The sequence below is a fragment of the Vanacampus margaritifer genome, chromosome 18 (genome assembly GCF_051991255.1).
Source record: "Vanacampus margaritifer isolate UIUO_Vmar chromosome 18, RoL_Vmar_1.0, whole genome shotgun sequence".
NCBI classification, from domain to species: Eukaryota; Metazoa; Chordata; class Actinopteri; order Syngnathiformes; family Syngnathidae; genus Vanacampus; species Vanacampus margaritifer.
In genome coordinates this window covers 11,606,264-11,625,912 of record NC_135449.1, presented here as the reverse complement: position 1 = coordinate 11,625,912, position 19,649 = coordinate 11,606,264, and the positions used below count along the sequence as shown (strand labels likewise).

The 19,649-nt window shown below is 36.1% G+C and overlaps 2 protein-coding genes and 1 long non-coding RNA gene across 4 annotated transcripts in view; 1 reads left to right on the top strand and 2 right to left on the bottom strand.

Annotated features, from left to right (window-relative positions):
- The window catches only part of rab26 (RAB26, member RAS oncogene family), a 51,261-nt gene extending 38,371 nt beyond the window's left edge, over positions 1 to 12,890 (bottom strand). Inside the window, exons 1-2 of the mRNA XM_077550776.1 lie at positions 12,554 to 12,890; positions 11,549 to 11,659 (exon numbers count right to left, since the gene is read on the bottom strand). Of these exons, the coding sequence (XP_077406902.1) occupies positions 11,549 to 11,659; positions 12,554 to 12,769 (327 nt within the window). The 5' untranslated portion in view covers positions 12,770 to 12,890. The remainder of the gene's footprint in view (positions 1 to 11,548; positions 11,660 to 12,553) is intronic.
- LOC144038339 (uncharacterized) lies at positions 12,623 to 13,268 on the top strand. The gene is made up of 2 exons (XR_013289212.1): positions 12,623 to 12,772; positions 12,841 to 13,268. It is a non-coding gene; the product is annotated as an uncharacterized LOC144038339 (long non-coding RNA).
- A 1,155-nt stretch (positions 13,269 to 14,423) lies between these two features.
- lmf1 (lipase maturation factor 1) lies at positions 14,424 to 19,331 on the bottom strand. Of its 2 annotated transcripts, XM_077550774.1 has the most exons (11): positions 19,103 to 19,331; positions 18,572 to 18,881; positions 18,305 to 18,315; positions 17,881 to 18,029; positions 17,679 to 17,744; positions 17,384 to 17,551; positions 17,011 to 17,191; positions 16,473 to 16,626; positions 16,089 to 16,272; positions 14,881 to 14,993; positions 14,424 to 14,713 (listed from the first exon to the last, which is right to left on the bottom strand). In XM_077550774.1, the coding sequence occupies exons 1-11, from the start codon at positions 19,317 to 19,319 to the stop codon at positions 14,527 to 14,529; spliced, it is 1,740 nt and encodes a 579-aa protein (XP_077406900.1). In that variant the 5' UTR covers positions 19,320 to 19,331; the 3' UTR covers positions 14,424 to 14,526. The 2 variants fall into 2 exon arrangements, with proteins under 2 accessions (XP_077406900.1, XP_077406901.1); XM_077550775.1 differs by lacking the exon at positions 19,103 to 19,331 and having other exon boundaries at positions 18,228 to 18,315; positions 18,572 to 18,718.
- Positions 19,332 to 19,649: the final 318 nt, after the last annotated feature.

The window sequence follows — 19,649 nt, the reverse complement described above, 5'->3', positions numbered from 1 at the left end:
CAGCTTAATTAGATTTTTACGCTTATTAAAACTAAAATTGGTATGATGATTCCAAAATTGCAGTCCATTTTTTTTTTTCTGGAGAGCTCAGTATTGTTCATTCGGTAATTTTACTGATTTGACATGTCATCATCATTGCTCTCTCTTTTTTTTTGTATGTGCGAGTGTGCGTGCGTGTGAGTGTGTGTGTATTCATTAGTCCACTTAAAACCTATCAAAAAAAATCCCAAACCGTTCACCTAAACCGAACACTTCCAGCTAGAGTCGTGAGGCCATCCCGAGGAAGGACCAAAGAAGTCCATTTTTTTCTAACACAAATTTAATTTCTCCACAGCTTACCCTCCAAATAAGCACATTCCACCAATTAGTTGTAGAAAGACTGTAGTAAGAAGAGCTGATCACAATTGGCCTCATCAACGTGGCTGCTTGTTTGTGCAGTCAAGGTCAATACTATCAATATTTGGAAACAGAAAGCTAGCATAGCGAAGGATTTGTGCTAGATTTTCTCTTAGCCTTGTAACCATGGGCATACAGTTCTATTTTGTTTTAAACTTCTTCTTCTTTTAGTGTTCAAAGCTTGTAACTATTCAATCTTAATGTTTCATTTACATACATACACTTTTTTTTTTTTTTTTTTAAGAAAACAGGGATCATATTGCTCAAAAACTTGACATGATAGAGAAAACGTTTTGGATTGCACTGCCAAAAATTTGTTTAAAACTGTCAGACCTAATCTGATTTTTATAATGGTGGCAGGTCTGTCTTTTGGTCTATAGATTATTTAAGACCAAACAGTACATGTTTGACATTCTACGTTTAGATGAGAGTTCAGCGTATTAGCTTAAGTAATGTTAAATATAAGCATGCAGATGCTAATTGACATGCTGAGTAGAATTCTACTTAGACTCGATGGTCAAAAAGGCAGTCTCAAACTTTTATATAATTCTCTGTGTGTGTGTGTTTTTATATTCTGGTTATTTCAGAGTACAATTTAAGCCACTTACAGGGATCAGAACCAGTGAATGCCAATATGGTCCATGCACTGTATTGAGGGATGCTCAGTTTGGAAGCTGGCTTTGAAAGACCAAAGTGGCCTTTTCCCACTTTCCTGTGCTGCCCCGGTTGGCTGCAAACAACTCACATTGTGCTTCTTGCACTAATCCTGGATTTGTCACCCTTTCTCTCCTTTCTCCACTACCGCTTCCCTTTTCTGTTCTACATTCGATTTATATGCAGACACATCCTTCAACTGAAGTATTTAACCTCAACCTGTCTGAAATATTTTAGTAGACACTTCCTTTAAGCCTTGCTTCTCTGTTCTCCTGCATAAAAGGTCAAAACATCTATTCCATCGTAAGTACCATGTTGCGGTGGTTATGAAGTGAAAAAATTGTATGATTACTATTTTAAGTGTAATCTTTGCGTGTTCAAAATCATTGTATCTGAGATCCGATGAACAAGGTTCCTTGCAAGGATTTATTTAAAAGCTTCCAAAGACACCGTTAAGACACCACATCTGAATGCAACGTGATGACCTCAAGAGTGTGACAATTTACAAAACATCGACTCATTTATACAAAAAAGATAAAAGGTTCCTCCTCCCAGCTCTTGATTGAACAAAGGGCAGACATGTCAACTCCTAGTGACCAAATGTGTGATGTTATTAGTAAGCAGACGTGATGTTATTAGTAAGCAGAAGTTTACATACAGACATGTTGATTCCAGGTTGAACAAAGGTGTAATCTTATTAGTAAACAGACATTTACATTCAGTTCCCCTTCTTGACTGGGGGAGAAATGCAATTAGGATCTAACCCCAGACTTTTAGACTCCAATGCCAAAAGGCTCTAAATAACATCATGCACATTCCTATCTTCAATAGCTTTGAGGGTGAGAGGATAAAATAAAGTTCACAAAATCATTACTCCAATGTATTATTTTAAACACTCATGATTATATCACATTGATATGCCTATAAGTAAACTCAAAAACAGTAAAACATCAAATTGAAAATATTAAATGTCTTCAGAAGGTACTATTTTATCTATCTAGCTCATCTACTGAGAGCTTAGCTAGCTACAGATAGCTTAGAAAATATAAAAAATTGCTTTGTTTGCTGTTAATGTTGATTTAAATCTTGTGTTGGCTCATCTATCTATCTATCTATCTATCTAGAGCTTAGCTAGCTAGCTAGTTAGATCTAGAGCTTAGCTAGATCTAGCTAGCTAGCTAGATCTAGAGCTTAGATAGATAGATAGATAGATAGATAGATAGATAGATAGATAGATAGATAGATAGATAGATAGATAGATAGATAGATAGATAGATAGATAGATAGATAGACGGACAGACAGCTTGGAAATATGAAAATATCTTTGTTTAGTTGTTACGTTGGTTTAAATCTAGTTTTGTTGATTCATCTATCTATCTATCTTGGAAACAGTCAAATTTGCTCTTTTTTTTTTTTTTTTAGCTCTTCAAACTTATCTTTAATTTACATCTCTTCACACGCGCTAAGGAAAAATATTGTATTGTATACTGTATAGTGTACTTCCGCAGGTGAGTTTGACTTAACTGCAGAATTGGGGAAGTCCTTCAATTGTATCAAAAACTGAATTTTGGGCATAATATTAAATAATGCTAGTGACATATTACAATGTATGTTGCGTGATATTGGAGTTTTAAACAAAATGAAAATGACCACTTTGGGTATAATAATAATAATAATAATAATAATCATCTTTTTTTCCCCCCCTAGGAAAGCTCAGTATTGTTCATTCGATTTGACATCATCATTGCTCTCCTTTTTTTATTTAAAAAATAATAATAATAAAAAAATATATATATATTTTTTATATATATAAATAAATAAATATTTTATAATAATAATCATGATGATGATGATGATAAGAAGAAGAAGAAGAAGAATACATTTGATTGTTATAGTGCTTTTTAGAAGACTCAAAGACACGTTACAAAAATAAAACTACAGAGTCAAAAGAAAAATGTAAGCAGGACATAATACATATGCACAACAAACACAGAAGAAACAAGACAAAGAACAATAAAATAAAAGCAGAAACTGCAAAAAAAAATGTACTTCACTCAGAGTTAAGACTTCACACTTTGCATCTTAGAGACTTTTTATTTGCTTTGTGGCTCCTGTTTTGGTTAGCAAGAAAAGGTTACAAACAGAACTTTGGGTGAGACAATTACAGTAGTTTATTTTTCTTGAATCTATTTGGGTCAGACTTTTAATGGATGATGCACCTGGTGACTATCTGGGCCACGACATCAATTAGACTTGAGACAGCAACTATTTGAGGAAACAATAAATATTGTTACTTTTTGCCCTCCTTTTTTGTTTATGCAGTTGCATACTTAACGACCAGTTTCACTTTGAGTTGCTTTATTGTCATTGTCACGATGCATCGACTGTAAATGAAAAGAAAATATGTTTTATGATAAAGTGCTTTCACATTTTCCTTTTTAAAATGTAGAGCGACACCGCCCAAAATTAAGCAGTTAAAGAAAATTTGCTTTAGTAAACTAAGTGCCAATAACTCTGGATGATAAATTAAACGTTTTGAGCTGTTGACTGATGAAGATTTATTTTAACAAGCCAAGCGCCACTGATGCATGGCGGTCAAATTTATCGTTAAATTTAATTGTACCAATTTCTATGTATGATATAAAAGAAATGCATTTTATCACCATGAGCTTTGTAGAAACATTATTACTTTGCCTTCTGTTGTTAAAATATCAATAAGCATGAATGAACAGATCGGGGTTTTTTTCTTCTGTTTTTGGTAAATGTTCAACCTTCACTTGTAAGGCCTGTGTAACCTCCTCATTTGATTTTCTTATCATCTCTGTGTAGTCCACACTCGCTTCACATCTCCATGTTAAGGTCGCAAATTCGCAATGTTTAAATTGCATTCGGTTGGCTACAAATGGAAATTGCTTAGCACTATCAGAAAAAAAGGTACATATTGGACTTTGAGGTGTAAAGTACTTTGTACCCTTTAAACTTAAAACTATACGGTAAACTAAAAACTTTGGGCCCTCAAAACAATACAGACATTGCATTAATGAGCCACACAGCTATGAAAATATTTTTTATTGATTAATTCGAGTTTATTTGTAAAGACGATTATTTTGCAGCCTATTTAGAGCACAGGACGTCTCTGCTGATGTGCACTGCTTGCACTGACAAATGGGCTGCAAACATAAGTAAAAAAAAAGCAACTACTGTACAAAGAAAATGCGTGGATGGATTTTCACTTTGTGTTCCGTTTAATGTGTACCAGCCGAGCCATGCAGTTTGATGGCTGGTTTTATTTTTCATTTACTGCCATTGACGTCAAAAATTCATTTGAACTATTTTTATTAGTTTAACTTTTTTTCCCCCACTTTTGTTAACAAGAGTATGAAAACCTAGAATTTTTTTATTGTCCATTTAGAACAGATATGAAATTTATGATTAATCGTGAGTTGAATACTGAAGTCATGCGATTAATTACAATTAAAAAATGTAATCGCCTGACACGATTTAAAAAAAAACAAAAGAGAAAAATTAGGAGCATCAGGTGATTCATTTTTTTAATCGCAATTAATTGCATGACTTTGCATGACCACAATTAATCACAAATTTTATATCTGTTCTAAATGTACAATTAACAAAATTCGAGGTTTTCATACTCTTGTTAACAAAAGTGGGAAAAAAATGTTAAACTAATAAAAATAGTTCAAATAAATTTTTGACGTCAATAGCCGTCAATGGCAGTGAATGCGTTAAAGTTAATCTGGGAAAAAAATGAAAAAAATACACACACTTCACACAGTGGGACACCTACAGACCTCCATTTTTTTTCAACATGTATTAAAATATGTTGAGTTTGTTGGCAAGATGTTTTTGTTAAGCATGTAGCCCAAAGTGCCCTATAAGCCATTTATTATTTGTAGAGATACGACAGGATTATCGGAACAATACGGCTAACACAATTCCCCATTCCCGCTATAAATCTTACTGGACTGTAGGGAGAGCTCTGGCAGTTCTCTCTCCATTTTCCACCATGGTGAGCAAGCTCCATCAGCGCTTGCGGAGCACTGCAGCACGTTGCAGTATTTTGTTGAAGCCTTGATATTGTTTGGACTGACAGTTTGAGCATTTTGAAGCAAAATGACACTGCCTCGATTTACAATGTTGTGCTGAATATTAGTTACCATAGTCTAATTTGCTGTTACAGCTCTCACACTCTCTCATACTGGTCACTGAATGTTCAATATGGCACTTCATAAATAAGAAATCTAAAATAAAAAAAAATTAAAAAAGAGCTGTTCTATATGCATAACAGATGATTACCTAAGAGGTGACTGCGAGCACAAAGATGAGCAAATTACACATAGAAATAGCCTTGAAACAGCTTCAGCACAAAGGAAACTATTTTCAGCGTTGTATTGATGTGCTTCTCAGAGATTACGGCTCCGGTGCTCAATAAAGAGACGAAATACTTGCTAGGATTTTTCACCAAGCCCATTGTTAAAAGCATCCCATTCGTCTCAGCTTGTTTGTGGACCAAAAACGCCAAAATAAAAAATAAATAAAATATAAATGAAAATAAAAATGATATATATATATATATATATATATATATATATATATATATATAAAACTATATATATATATAAAACTATATATATATATATAACTATATATATATATATAACTATATATATATATATATATAACTATATATATATATAACTATATATATATATAACTATATATATATAACTATATATATATATATATATATATATATATATATATATATATATATATATATATATATATATATATATATATATATATATATATATATAACTATATATATATATATATATATATAAAATAAATACAAAAATAAAAAACGAGATTCAAAAAATGAAAATATATTTATTTCATGACGCATTTCATGCTGACAGCGTATGCAGCATGAAATAAATAAATGAGGGCAGAGCCTTTTGATTTATTAATTTATATTTAAATCTATTTATGTATTTATTCTTACTCTATAATTATTCCCACATTCATTCATATTTTTTTAGTTTGATTTTTGTATTTATTTTTACTTGTGTGTATATATATATATATATATATATATATATATATATATATATATATATATATATATATATATATATATATATTTCTTTATTTATTTTTTATATGCAATTTTATTTTCAGTTTTCTTTTTTGACATTTTTGGTCCTCCATAGGAGAATACGTAGTACGTGCTGCCAATGCCGAGCCCGGATGAAAAATGGGTACTATGAATATGACGCACAGTGCAAGTGGAAGTAGCCGAGAAGTTCACATTAAGACCAGACAAACTGAGAGTGAGTGATGTCATCAATCCAATCAATTAAAACGTTTGAGAAAATTCTGCCCATTGCGTAAATTGACACTTTCATACAAAGCCACACATTCCCTCACTCACAGAGAAGTATCATCTGTCATCTCTGGGCCGACTGCGTGCCAGATTTGGCCTCACTCTCGCACTGTTATCTTTAAATTGGAGCGCTTTTCCTTTGATTTTTTTTGCAGAGCCACCTCCACACAAACAAATATAAAACTCAAAAGGTTCATTTTCATTTTTGGTAGGAACGACAGTGTGGCAGCTTGGAGGTTCACAGGAAGGTTAATATTTATTTATGATAAGAAAGGCACATTTTCCTTGAATGAAAAAAAAATAGTCAAATTACTTTGACAAGCGAAAGAGCACGAATGTTTTACTTATTGTTCATTTCCACAAAACTTTATATGCGATGAGGTGCATGCATGTGCAAATACTAATATAAATGTGTATATAAAAAGCCACTTTCTCTCATCAGCTAGTGTTGTAAATTGATACTAGTTTCATTAATTGTCACTATTATACAAAATAGCAATAGACAGATTATTGGCGCTGATATTTGACATTTTGACGAACATCGGTATTGGTCTCTTTTTTTTCTTCCTTTTTTTTTTTTTTTTTTACAAATCTGACGGCCAATAATAGATCCATTTAAAACTGTGTTGACCTAAGGAAACTATCTATTTACATTTTCAATTAACTTTATGAGATGCTATTGACCCGAGGAGCTCTCTGCATCTATTGTTTTTGTTTGAGAGTAAAACAAAGATACATGACAATTTAACATTTCAGTTATTTTAATTTTTTTTATTTTTTTATTTACAGTAAAAAACTATAGGGAGCTAGGATATTTATTTGTTTAGTTTCTCATATAGTTTTTAAGACATACTTATGACCCTGGGAGCTCCCTGAAGTTTTTGTTAGAATTTTAAAACATAGTTGAAGATTTAAAAAAAAAAAATAAAAAAATGATATTTTGCAAATCTGAAAAGTTGTTCAATAAACATATGCTTTAAGACATTCTAACAAAGTTAAGAGTTGGAATTTGTATTTAAAAAATGTTTTACAACAATATTTTTTTCCTTTTACTGAAATTGAATATCTAACTAGTAATAATCGGCATCGGGATCTGCTCTGAAAAAACAATAACAACATCGGTCTATCTCTAAAAGCATACAGAGACCGTTAACTCATTTGCTCCCAAAAACATATAAAAACGTTCTATTTTAAATATTGCCATGGTCCCAAGAACATATTTATATATTTTTTGTTTTTTTATGCTAGAGCATACAGAAGGCTTTGATACAGCCTCTGACCTGAAGAGGCCACTTAAAGTAATGGTAGTTATTACAAAAAAAACGGCCAGCAGATGGCAGCAGAGTATAAGAGATCAACCAGGGCCATATTGCAAACAAGCTCTTTTAGCCAGTGTTTTCAACAGGTTTGTGAATAATTATGACACTTAGCTATATTCTAATGCTAATTGCTGCAAAAAGGAAACAGATAGAAAGGTACTTTTATTTCCCTGATGAAAGAAGAGACTCTAATCTTTCTTTTAGTAGGTTCCATATTTTTATAGCAATATAACACAATATTCTGTGGGCCTTGCAAAGTCAGTCAAAATACAGTAAAACAGCCGGGAGTGAAGGGGATTGCTTCAGTCAAAATAAAATAAAAATAAAAATAGACATTTTGCAAATCTAAAAAGTTGTTCAATAAACATATCCTTTAAGACATTCTAACAAAGTAAAAAAAAATGTTTTACATCAGTATTTTTTCCCTTTTACTGAAATTGAATATCGGCTCCAAATGTCCGTTATCCGTCAAAAAATAAATAAATAAATAAATAAAACAGTCTGTCTCTAAAAGCATGCATAGATAGTTACAGGATATTGAATGTTCACTTCTGTACACAGCACTTTAAATCATTTCATTCTTAGTCAGTTTTTTTTTTTTTTTTGTTAAACTTCTGCAGACGACAATGGAGGTCAGCGAGAGCCTTTCTGTAAATATTTTTGTTGGAATGTTCTGAATTCCTGTTTCATTGCCAGTGTCATACTGAGTCGAACAATACTGCCAGGAGCAGTTGTCATTTTTTGGGATGAGACTAAATCAAGCGCACCTCCTCCGCAGGCTTCAAATAGTGTGCTCAATTTTGTGCTCAGTCCTGTAAGATAGAACTGAATCCATTTATTTATGATGTTGATCAAATGTGTAACCACACACTCAATGTCAAACCCCAAATTCCATCTTTTTTTTCCAAAATGTCACATTTGCAAAGTGAAAATGCTTTGTTGTGGCAACAAATAGAAAAAAAACATGTCTAGAGTACAGATCAGGTTTTGAACCTTGCCTGGCTCCAGCAGCTTGGCGTCCTTCAACAACTGTGATTGAATTGGAACGCTTCCAATTCGTAGCGCAACGAACTGCAAGAGTTGTAAAGCAAAGCAAAGCGGCTTTTAGGCCAAACTGCCAGGAATATTTGCGACAAATCCACACCGAGGTTTGTCAACACGGGCTAATTTTAGTCATGCCTGCGCCGTCACCGCAACATCTTCCTTCCTCGACTGATGACTTCTGTCCGTGCAGCTTGGAAAAAGTGGGAGCCATTTGTCTGCCGAATAAGTAGATTGTACTGAATAACACAGCCACGTATTTATTGTGTCGCCGGGTTGTCATGGTTACTTGCTCAACAATCACTCAAAAAGGAAAGCCAAAGACTTGTAGCTAACCTTCGTCCAGCCGATGCCCCGAAAACATACAACAGAAAATCAGCCTCATCACATCACTGAATTACCCAAAAAACTGTCATACTGTCCAATGAAGCCCTACAGTTGGGAGAATTAAGAACCAAGAGACAGCGTAGGAATTTGGTCGATTATGTAAAACGGGAAGAAAATAAGCGTCTGCACTGGTGATCTCCTCCCATGGAATCTTATTAGCATGAAAGCGTTTGATCATTTTTGCCTTTTCACATCCGCTCCGATTATTTTTAGTTGACACCAAAGGAGCGCAGGCAAAATCATCCTGTTGAAAAGATTATTATTCTTGCAAAGTCCTCCATTGTGGGAATAATAAATGTCTCTTATTTTAAGATGATGCTTATTAAAAGTTCTGTTGTTGCTCTTTTGTTAAGTTGGATTCGTTTTAACGAGCATGATGGTGGTTATGTGCTCTCATGATCTAAAACGGCTCAGTTAATTATGATGAAAATATTACCATAAGTACTATAAATACTCAAATCCTCTTAACTCATTCACTCCTAGCCATTTTTACTGAAGCAAGCCCCTTCGCTCCCGAACATTTGGAGCCGATATTCAATTTCAGTAAAAGGGAAAAAATATAGGTGGAAAACATTTTTTAAACTTTGTTAGAATGTCTTAAAGGATATGTTTATTGAACAACTTTTTAGATTTGCAAAATGTCTATTTTTATTTTTATTTCGACTGAAGCAATCCCCTTCGCTCCCGGCTGTTTTACTGCATTTTGACTGATTTTTGCATGGCCCACAGAATATTATATTCTGTTGCTATAAAAACATGGAACCTACCAAAAGAAAGATTAGAGTCTCTTCTTTCATCAGAAAAAAAGTATACTTGTATCCATTTCCGTTTTGCAGCAATTAGCATTAGAATATAGCTTAGTTTCATCATTATTCACAAAGCTGTTGGCAAAAAGAGCTCGTTGCAACATAGCCCTGGCTGATCTCTTATACTCTGCTGCCACCTGCTGGCCATTGCCATTGCTTTAAGCGACATATTCATGACAGAAGCTCTATCAAAGCCTTCTGTATGCTCTAGCCTAAAAATATATATAAATACATTTTTGGGAGTAAAGGACAAAGTATTTAAAAAAACGTATTTATACGTTTTTGGGTTTCAATTATGTAAATAGTAACTGTTAACATGGTTAAATGTAAAATCAGCAATCTAGTCTGCTTCCCGGCTACTGTTGAAGTGCCCTTGAGCAACAAACCCCCACACCCGCATGAACTCAAAAGGTACAGGCCTTGCATCATAAAATGCACCAAAGCATGACTTGAAATTCCCCTTTAGGGATTATAATTTGCATCCCCGCCTGCTATAAATAACAAAGTGGACAGGCAAGCAAAAACACCTTGTTAAAAATAACCATAACAATCTGTTGCAGTCTGAAGATACACCATGACTGCATTTCTATTCAAAAGTACAACGACTGGAGTAGAGCTGTCAATCGATGAATTAATCAATTCTAAAAATATTCGATAGTGACAGCACTACAACAACAACAAGTTAGAACTAGGCAAAGTGCAATTTCTGCAAAAATTGCGTGGGAATGCTGAAAGCTGAATGCTAAACTGAATGCTTATGAAGTACATTGAAAGATAAATTATGTGAAAATTACAAATTATCAATTGTAGTTGAAAGATAAATAATAATAAATAAAAAAGAGAACACTTGAACTGCCTCAGGTGGAATTCAAACCATCGCCTCCTGTTTAGCGGTCAAAGCTCCGGAGAGCCACAGAAAAAGGCTGATATCATCATCATCATCATCATCAGCCTTGTGGTCACCCCATGAGGATCCAAAACTGCCCTGGCTGGGTTTGGCTAAAACAAATTGAGGCGCGATTGCTCTACGAGATCGTAAATATGGAGATTTAAAACTTGTAGGGAAATAAATGTATAAAACGGGGTCAACATGCCTCTAATCCACCAATTTCTCTGGTGTTGCCTGTGTAAAAAAAAAAATCCCCTATTTTTTATGATCACAAGTCCCTTATGTGCGTGTTCACCACAGACGACAAGTTACTCGCAAACCACTCGCAACTGCATATGGGCCATCTCATCCATTGTAAAAAAGTGAATGTTCCAGATATTTAAAAAAAAAAAAAAAAAAGGAGAGAGAGAGAGAGAGAGACTGCGGAAGGAGCAGAAGTTGAGAAACCACAAAGCATCCTATAGATTGAATTACTTGCTTGAGAGCTTTCACCGCATGTGAAGAGGCTTCATTCCTTTTTGAAAATCATATAATTAGTTATTACCGACAAATGTGTCTATTGTCACACAATGCATTTACAACCATGTGGATAAAAGAAGATATGAAGCCGGATCCCCACAGGTTCAGAACCGAGTGAGCAGGAAAAACGTACCCGGAAGTCAATGCCCACAGTAGAGATGAAGCTGCCAGCTAGAAAGGCTCCGTCTTTGAAGCGTACCAGCAAACAGGTCTTTCCAACACCGGAATCTCCCACGAGCATCACCTAGGACACAAGAGGGACGATCTCATTAACATCCCAAATAGTGTTTTTGTGCTCAGAATCACAGAGAGGTTTGATTGTAGTGTTGATTTAATACCAAAGTTTACTTTCCTTTCTTATTAGATGCCAACTGCAAAATGTAACGACGCCCATTAAAAAGAGTTGAGAAAAAAAAAACTGTCTTGCCAGGACAGATGGCCTACAATTGCACTCAGTGGACTGCAGACCATTTCAAAGTCTGAGCAATCTTTTTTTTTTTTGTTCCTGACTCATTTGAAAACCATGGGAGTATGCTTGTGTGCTGTACAGGATCTGGTGGGTCACTAGAGGGCTTGGACCCAATGCAAGCAGACAGTAACAGCGGGGGGGATCTGTGCTTTGTGAGCATTAATCCGTTTGCACATTTTCCAGCTGCAATGTTTTCCCTTAGTTCCAGCAATATCCGTGTGATAAGAAATTGTAAATAAGCAAACTAGAACATTCCAATTTTGGGGCAACACTTGACCTGTTATTAACTAGAGTGTGAAATGAATACTTGTTCCTATGAGGAATTTGCATACACTCGAAGCAAATGATCCCCTTTTCTCTCATCGTATTCGCAAATATGTTCCTTGCAAATATCTCCAAATGTTTATTGTCTGTTGTTTGATAGCGCAAAGCTAACATCTGTGCTTTCACAACATAACAGGATGGTTGAAACAAAAATATTCAACTTGTTACACATGATAAATCAGACCACATATTTCAAAGAAAATGTAAACGGGTTACAAACAAAGGTAGACTTTATATGAAGTTTGGCGGAGCAGTGGCCCGCGTACACACCTGCGACTAATTATTCACGACTAATTGACTACACTTGCGACTAATTAGATGCCCTTGCGTTCCTGTGTGGCTCACCTTGAAAGCGATGTCATAGAACTCGCCGCTGCTGCTGATGGACGGTCTGCTGGGGTAAACCAGTCCGGACGTCGGCGACGCACCTGCGGCCAGACCTTTCCCAGTCCTGCCGCCGCCGCCGCTGCTCGGCGACCCTTTGGGACTCTTGGAGGTGCCTTTACCCTTTAACGTCTTCTTCCTGGACATGGTTCTGGTAACAATCGGCGCTAACAGCATGTGGTGAGAAAAAATGATAATAATAAATAAATAACCAAGTCAAAAAGGAGGATAAAAATATGCTCCTTTAGTGGTTCTCTTGTAGGTTGGTGGAAGTGTCGCGAGGAGGACGCTGCTGAAGTTCACACCCGCGCCCCAATCAGTCCTGTTGACGCGCGTGATAACAACAAAAACAAAATTTGTTTGAAATCATTTGACGCAAAGGAAAAAAAAGAGCAGTTTCAAATGGACTAGCGACTGTAACTGAAGGATGCGCTTCACAATGTAAACAGCCCTCTCTCTCTCTTCCCTCTTGTTGCTGATTTGAGTGAACAGAAGGCAAAGCTCGCTCTTGAGGGTTTAAAGGGAAAGTCCACCCAAAACATTTCACTACCTCCCCCAAGGCGTAAACATAGGATTCTAATAGTAAAAAAATGTGGCTGTGTGTACGACGCTTCAAGGTTCCTGTGCAGCACAGCACTACACAATCTATTTTAATAAAAACTTGTCTTCAAAGGCGCATCTTGCTTTTGGCACAAATTGAGTATTGAAAGTGCATCATTGCAAGTTGTGACACACTGTACCAACTCAAGGATGCGCCATCCGGGTAATATTGGATGGTTACGCATTGTGCACCGCTTCAGGAAACAGGCCAGGAAATTAAACCGCTTCCCAGGAGTGGATTGTTAAAGCAAAAAAAAAAAAAAAAAGTGACTTGGAAAACACTCGGAGATACACTACACCGGCAGCCAAGTCCAATGGGTAATGGAATACAAAAATTACCCGCTGGGACAAAATGTCTGTGAAATGCCTTCCCTTCTGAAGAGACAACGTTTGGAGAAAACAAAACAAAAATATTGGTCGAATAGTTTCAACTTTACATCAGTGGTTTCTTTCGATGTGGAGATGACACATCCACATTTAGAATTTGACAAGAACTGTTTCCAGTCCATGCAGCAAGGACAAACACCCTCAAAAAATCTTAACATGATCATTCACTGCACATTCTGTTCCAAGCTTTGAAAAAATGTCGTGGAAGACAATTTTTATAAAGTCCAATTGTGAAACGTGTGCCTGGCATTGGGAAGGGGGGACACAGTTCCTATCCTTTAGCACCACCCATTGATATGTTGTTGTTACTACATAATTTTTTTTTTTAAAAAGATTCTGGCAGTTACCTGTATTTGGAAGCGTTTTAATTCATGACACGAGTGAAAAACAATTTGAATATGGCTGTATATTTAGGTAACGCACATGATAAGCACATGTATAAAGCTAATTAATAAAATTACATTGGTAGATTGTTTCATATTTTTAAGTTTATATTCCTTATTCTTTACGGCTATTTTGACACTTAGCTTAATATAAGATAACGACAGTCAACTGCTTATTTTCTCAATGCAAGTCAAATGAAAACAGCACAAATAATTTTCTCACATGCTGTATGTCTTTTTAAGTTGATAACTCCTTTCTACACAGTAGTCCTTGTACATCTTGTATTATAACCAGTGGTTCATTTATTCCCATTACGCAATAAATTTTGCAATTTGAAATTAAAAACGCTTTGTCATTTGAAATGAATAAACTTTTTGCTCATTTCATTTTGGTCAAAAGCAGTGGCATATGTAAAAAAAAGAAAAGAAAAAAAAGACACCTACCATGACAATCATATGGCTAATGTTGGTCCCCCAAAATGTATTCAAGTGCACAAAACATGTTCTTTTATTAAGTTGATGAAGAGCTCTTTTGACCTCTGTGCGTCAATGTCGCGGATATCATTAGTTCTTGCGTGTTGGTATATGTGGGTGTGGCCAGTCCCTGGACTGGAAGTATCCCCTGAGTGCTGCAAGGTCCACAGCAGGGAAGTAGGCACCAATTGGCTTTCTCAGCCACCACTTGCCCTCCGCTGCACTGGCACTGCCCGGTTGGCTGAACTTGTACCTAAAATGTTCTCCTCGAACCCACCTGAGACAGACAAAATCATGTGAGGAGTTAATGGTAGAAAGCGTTGCATTGAGTGGAATGGGCGTTATCTGAACATAAGCTGTTGCTGTGTAGACCGCATTTTGCTACACGAATGGTTAGATAACACAATATAAATGAACAGACTGCTACAAACTGTGAACCCTTACCTGGGTACGCCTCTGTCCTGGAAGGGGTTGCGGTCCAGCAGCGAGAGGATTGCGCTATCGTTAGCTAACAGGCGTCCTGCTATGTGGATGACCCACTCACTTTGCTCGTAGGTCTGTTTGGAAATGGGTCATTCTGAATAATAATTCATCACATTTCCGTAGTTAATTCACAATTAATTGCAAATTAATCACGTTATTTTTTCTAAATGGACAATGAAATGTTTTCAAGTTTTTCATACTCTTGTTAATTAACTTTAAAGTGGACAAATGTGGTTACCAAATACAAATGTCGTTGCATCGTTTAATTAAAACATTGAGTCAGATTTGAGTTGAGGTAATAATCTGCCACTAGATGGCAGTAGTACTTCATGTTGTACATTGGTGACAGAAAAGAAAGTTTTCAAATTCAAAGCAATTGGTAATTGGAACGTGCAGCAACTCGTGGACGCCAGGCCATTTTGTTTATTGTAAATTACAACTAGATAACAGTCCCCACAAATAATTTTTTTTTTTTATCACACTTATTGATAAATTGTGTTATAGTGACTCCTCTGCACCAAGTTTTATATAAAATAAAGTATGAAAAACAATGTTTTTACATCAATTTTATTTAAAATTTTAATTTCTCTGGGCATCGTATTTAATGCTTTTTAACTCATTGACTGCCATATAGACGTAAAAAAATTCATTTTAACTATTTCTATTAGTTTCACATTTTTCCCACTTTTGTTAACAAGAGTATAAAAAACTAGATTTTTTTATTTATTGTACATTTAGAACATATATAAAAAAATATAAAATTTATGATTAATCGTGAGTTAACTATTGAAGTCCTGCGATTAATAAGAATTAAAAAAATGTAATCGTCTGACGCTCCTAATTTTTAATAATCTTTTCTTTTTAATTAGGGGCGTCAGGCGATTAAAATTTTTAATTGTAATTAATCACATGACTTCACTAGTTAACTCATGATTAATGACAAATTTTATATCTGTTCTAAATGTACAATAAAAATTAAAATTCTAATTAATTTTTGACATCTATAGCCGTCAATGGCAGTGAATGAGTTAATTCCATTGAAGGCCCTAATTTAAGCGAAATCCTTGTAATGACTTTTAATACTTATTAATGACCTGCGGAAACCCCGATGATTGTAAAATAAAACAGGAAGCAAACAGCTGTTTGGCAGTGAACCCACCGCGGCTTACCTGGAAGGCTGCAAACCACATGAGCCAGTCCAGGCGGTAATGATACGGGGAAATGAGGCATGGCCTTCGGAAAGGATCTCCCGGCTTACAAAGGAATTGGTATTCCTCCCAGACTGCCTTCGGGTCTTTGGGATCCTCACTCAGAGTGCCCTGGAAAATCACCTCAGTGCGCTCCTTAGTAATACTAGAGAAGGGGGGGGAGAATTATTGTTCAGTGAGAACAAAAGACTGGATGGGAAAACAATACAGGTGCGAATGTTGATAGCTGAAGCTTGAGGGATTTCTTGTCCTATCTATATGACACAAATTTTAAACACCCCTGAAATCTAATTGTACTTGGCTTCAGAGAGACAATCACTCCTGCAATATGACTGTTAAAGGTACCTGCCAAAGGCCCCATAGGTGTTGACGATGCGCAGTGGGTCAAAAGAGGTGTTCATCACCTGTCTGGGACTCAGTAGGTTTATGAGCACTGGAACACTCAGGCAGCCAATCAAAATGCCCAAAGACACATTGACCACCTGACGAATACGCATTCCTGATATACAAATAAAAAAAAAACAGAGGCAAGATTAAATGAAATATTGTTTGGAGAAGTTGAAAAAATAATTTGTACCAAGGAGGTTCAATAAACATGGTAAAGCCCTTTTCACACTGCACTCGCTCAGTCAGTGCCAGAGTGCATTGGTACATTCCATGGTGCCCGCCTCTTAACAAGTCCAATGAATAGGTTCATCGATGGTGGGCTGCTAAGTGCAGTGTGAAAAGGTCTTAACTTCGCTTTTTGGAATTACCCCGAGTGGTAATATTGAATTTGTTGACACATCATCATTAAGGAGAGTCTAAGTCCAAGTTGATGTCATGTCTTTAACACTGTGGGTGTTGATAACATTGGGCCGTTTTCTCGGCACAACATAAATACCTTTAGTGACTTCAGGAGTTTGTCCACTTTTGTCCTCATCTTGAATCTTCAAAACCGTTTTCTTGGCTCCACTTCCGGAGCGAAACAAGAAGGCCAGTGACGCATCATCAAAACAGGCCAGACTGGGAACAATGGTCAACCAGTTGAGGAAACTGAGGTTGCCACTCACTATCAGAACTATCTAGAGACACAGAAGAGATGTGGAATAATCAAAAATGTATAAAAAAAAAAAATATTTTATTGAAGGATGATAAGGTATGTTGTTAATATAATATAATATACCAAAGTACATTGTCATATTATAGTGGGTAACAACAATTGTTTTAATTAAAAAAAAAAAAAAAGTATAAACACATCGTCTGAAACGGTCTACCTGAAAGAGGACCTGGAGCACGCCATTGACGATGCACATTCGCCGGCCCAGGAAAGTGAAGAAGGGGACAATGAGCTCGATAAAGTGGTTGGACACAGTCTCGAAGCGATGGAACCACCAAGGGGAGCAATGCATGTAGTAAGACACGGGGTTTGGAACAGGCTGGGTCTGAAATGAAATTGACGGGCAGAAGGGAAATATTTCTAAATATGTAGAATTATATTAGGGTGGCCAATCCAATTTTACTCATTTTATCCTAATACAATACAATAAATCACAAAGAGAATGAATCTACCTCATAGTGATAATCCATGCAGGTGAGGTCTCGCCAACATTTGTCGCCTCTGATTTTAATCAAGCCCTGAAATGTAAACACATACAGATATTTTATTGGATCCTATTAATTATGTGAAAATGTACCAGATAGTGTTTTTTATTTTTTTTTTTAACATCATATAAATAACAGTAGTGGTCAAAGGAGAGGCAGCTCCACTCACAGCTCCAAGCATGATGCGGACAATTAGCCATCTGAAAGTCCAGATGCAGATGAGGGAGGGGGGGCAGCGACCGGGGACTTGGGACAGAGTCCACACGGGACACAGGAAAATGGCCAGGAATCCCGTTTCCAACAGTTGGCTCTCCCAGCCTAGATATACAATTAAAAGCTCCCGCTAGTAGCTAATAATTTGTAACGGCAATAATAATAAAAGTAGATGTTATGTGGATTGAGGGTGATCTGCACTTCTCATGTACATGTCCTTGTATTTTAGTTCATGTAGAGGAACATAACAAACAGAGCAATATTTTCCTAATATTGTGCTGTCATTAAAAATAATATCCAAACCTGTATACATCACAGAAAGTTTTTCTTCAAACCCACATTTGGGGAGGAGCTTGGACAGTAGGATCATGTAAACTTACCAAAGGAGTACCTGCCAAGGGATTAAAAAAAAAAAGAAAAAAGTTAAAACTGTTGATACAATTAAGTCCATGAAGATGGTCTTTTAAAGGACACGTAAGTTAAAACAGTTCAAGAGCACAACAAATAGGTAGCTCACAAAATATTGTTTCATTTCACATTGTGTGTGTGGGCAGGGACTTGAACCCTAACTATTTGTATACAAGCAACTAAAAAAGTCAATTTTCAATATGTCACCTTTACTATTTGAGTGAATCCAAAACGCTTACCACAGTTGTCCCACATTGACCAATGAGTGGTATAGCACCCACAAGGTCACCATGATCACCATATTGGCCATTCCCGTCACCAGAACAAAACCAGAGAAGGCCATCCCCAACAAGGCGATGGCGTCTAGGTTGGCGTCCATATTGCTCCAGTCCAAGAACCAGAGGATGGAGGGTGTGTAGGCCAGAGCAGCCATGCCTATTTTTCCTCCCACGTAGCGCTTGACACTATTGAGGTAACTTTTGCATGGCATCAGGCCGTTTTCGCCAATCAGCTGTTTATTCTGGTTGTAAGCGACCATGAACGCCACAACTAGAGAAAAAAGACAGATTTGAGAATTTTCTGATTGTCATGACAAGTTGAACATTTACTGGTGATATCCCAAAAGTATTGTTGTGTAAGAGTGTTATTGAAGGAAAAAGATACCAATAAATAAAGCAAAACCAAAAAGGGGAGGAGGGAAAAAAGCAATTGCTTTTGACGTCCCTGAAAACAACTGACTCATATATTTACATTAACGACAACATACTCACAGTAAATAAAGGCAACAGAGCGCAGCAGCACAATTCGGGTGAGCCAGAAAGTCCCCGTTTGTAACGACTGGTGCTTCTTTCCTTTCTTGGTGCCTTCGTCTGTGTTCGCAGCATCTTTTTTGCTGATGTTGTCAGTACACTCCGCGTCTGTTGTTAAACCACCTTTGAGGCGTCTTTTCCTCACTGACGCGCCATTGTTTTCAGCGGGGGTCGCCATGTTGCTAGCTACGTCACGTGGTCACGTGATCAAACACAGGGCGGAAATTCATATAGTGCTTTATTTATTTGTTACATTAAAATTAATTAACTATTTCTGAGGTGATAGTGGATTTGACTTAGATTTTTTTTAAATAAAAAAATTATAATTGACAGTATTACTGTACGTGAAGTAAGCGCATGCGCATTTGAGTGGACTTTCTTCATACTACTACACAATAAAAGAAACCATCAATTTCATACTCAAAAATGTAACATAACAGAATGTATATGTGCTGCGTACATCATTTGGAGCAGTTATAATATTTATCTAATAACATGACTAAAACCT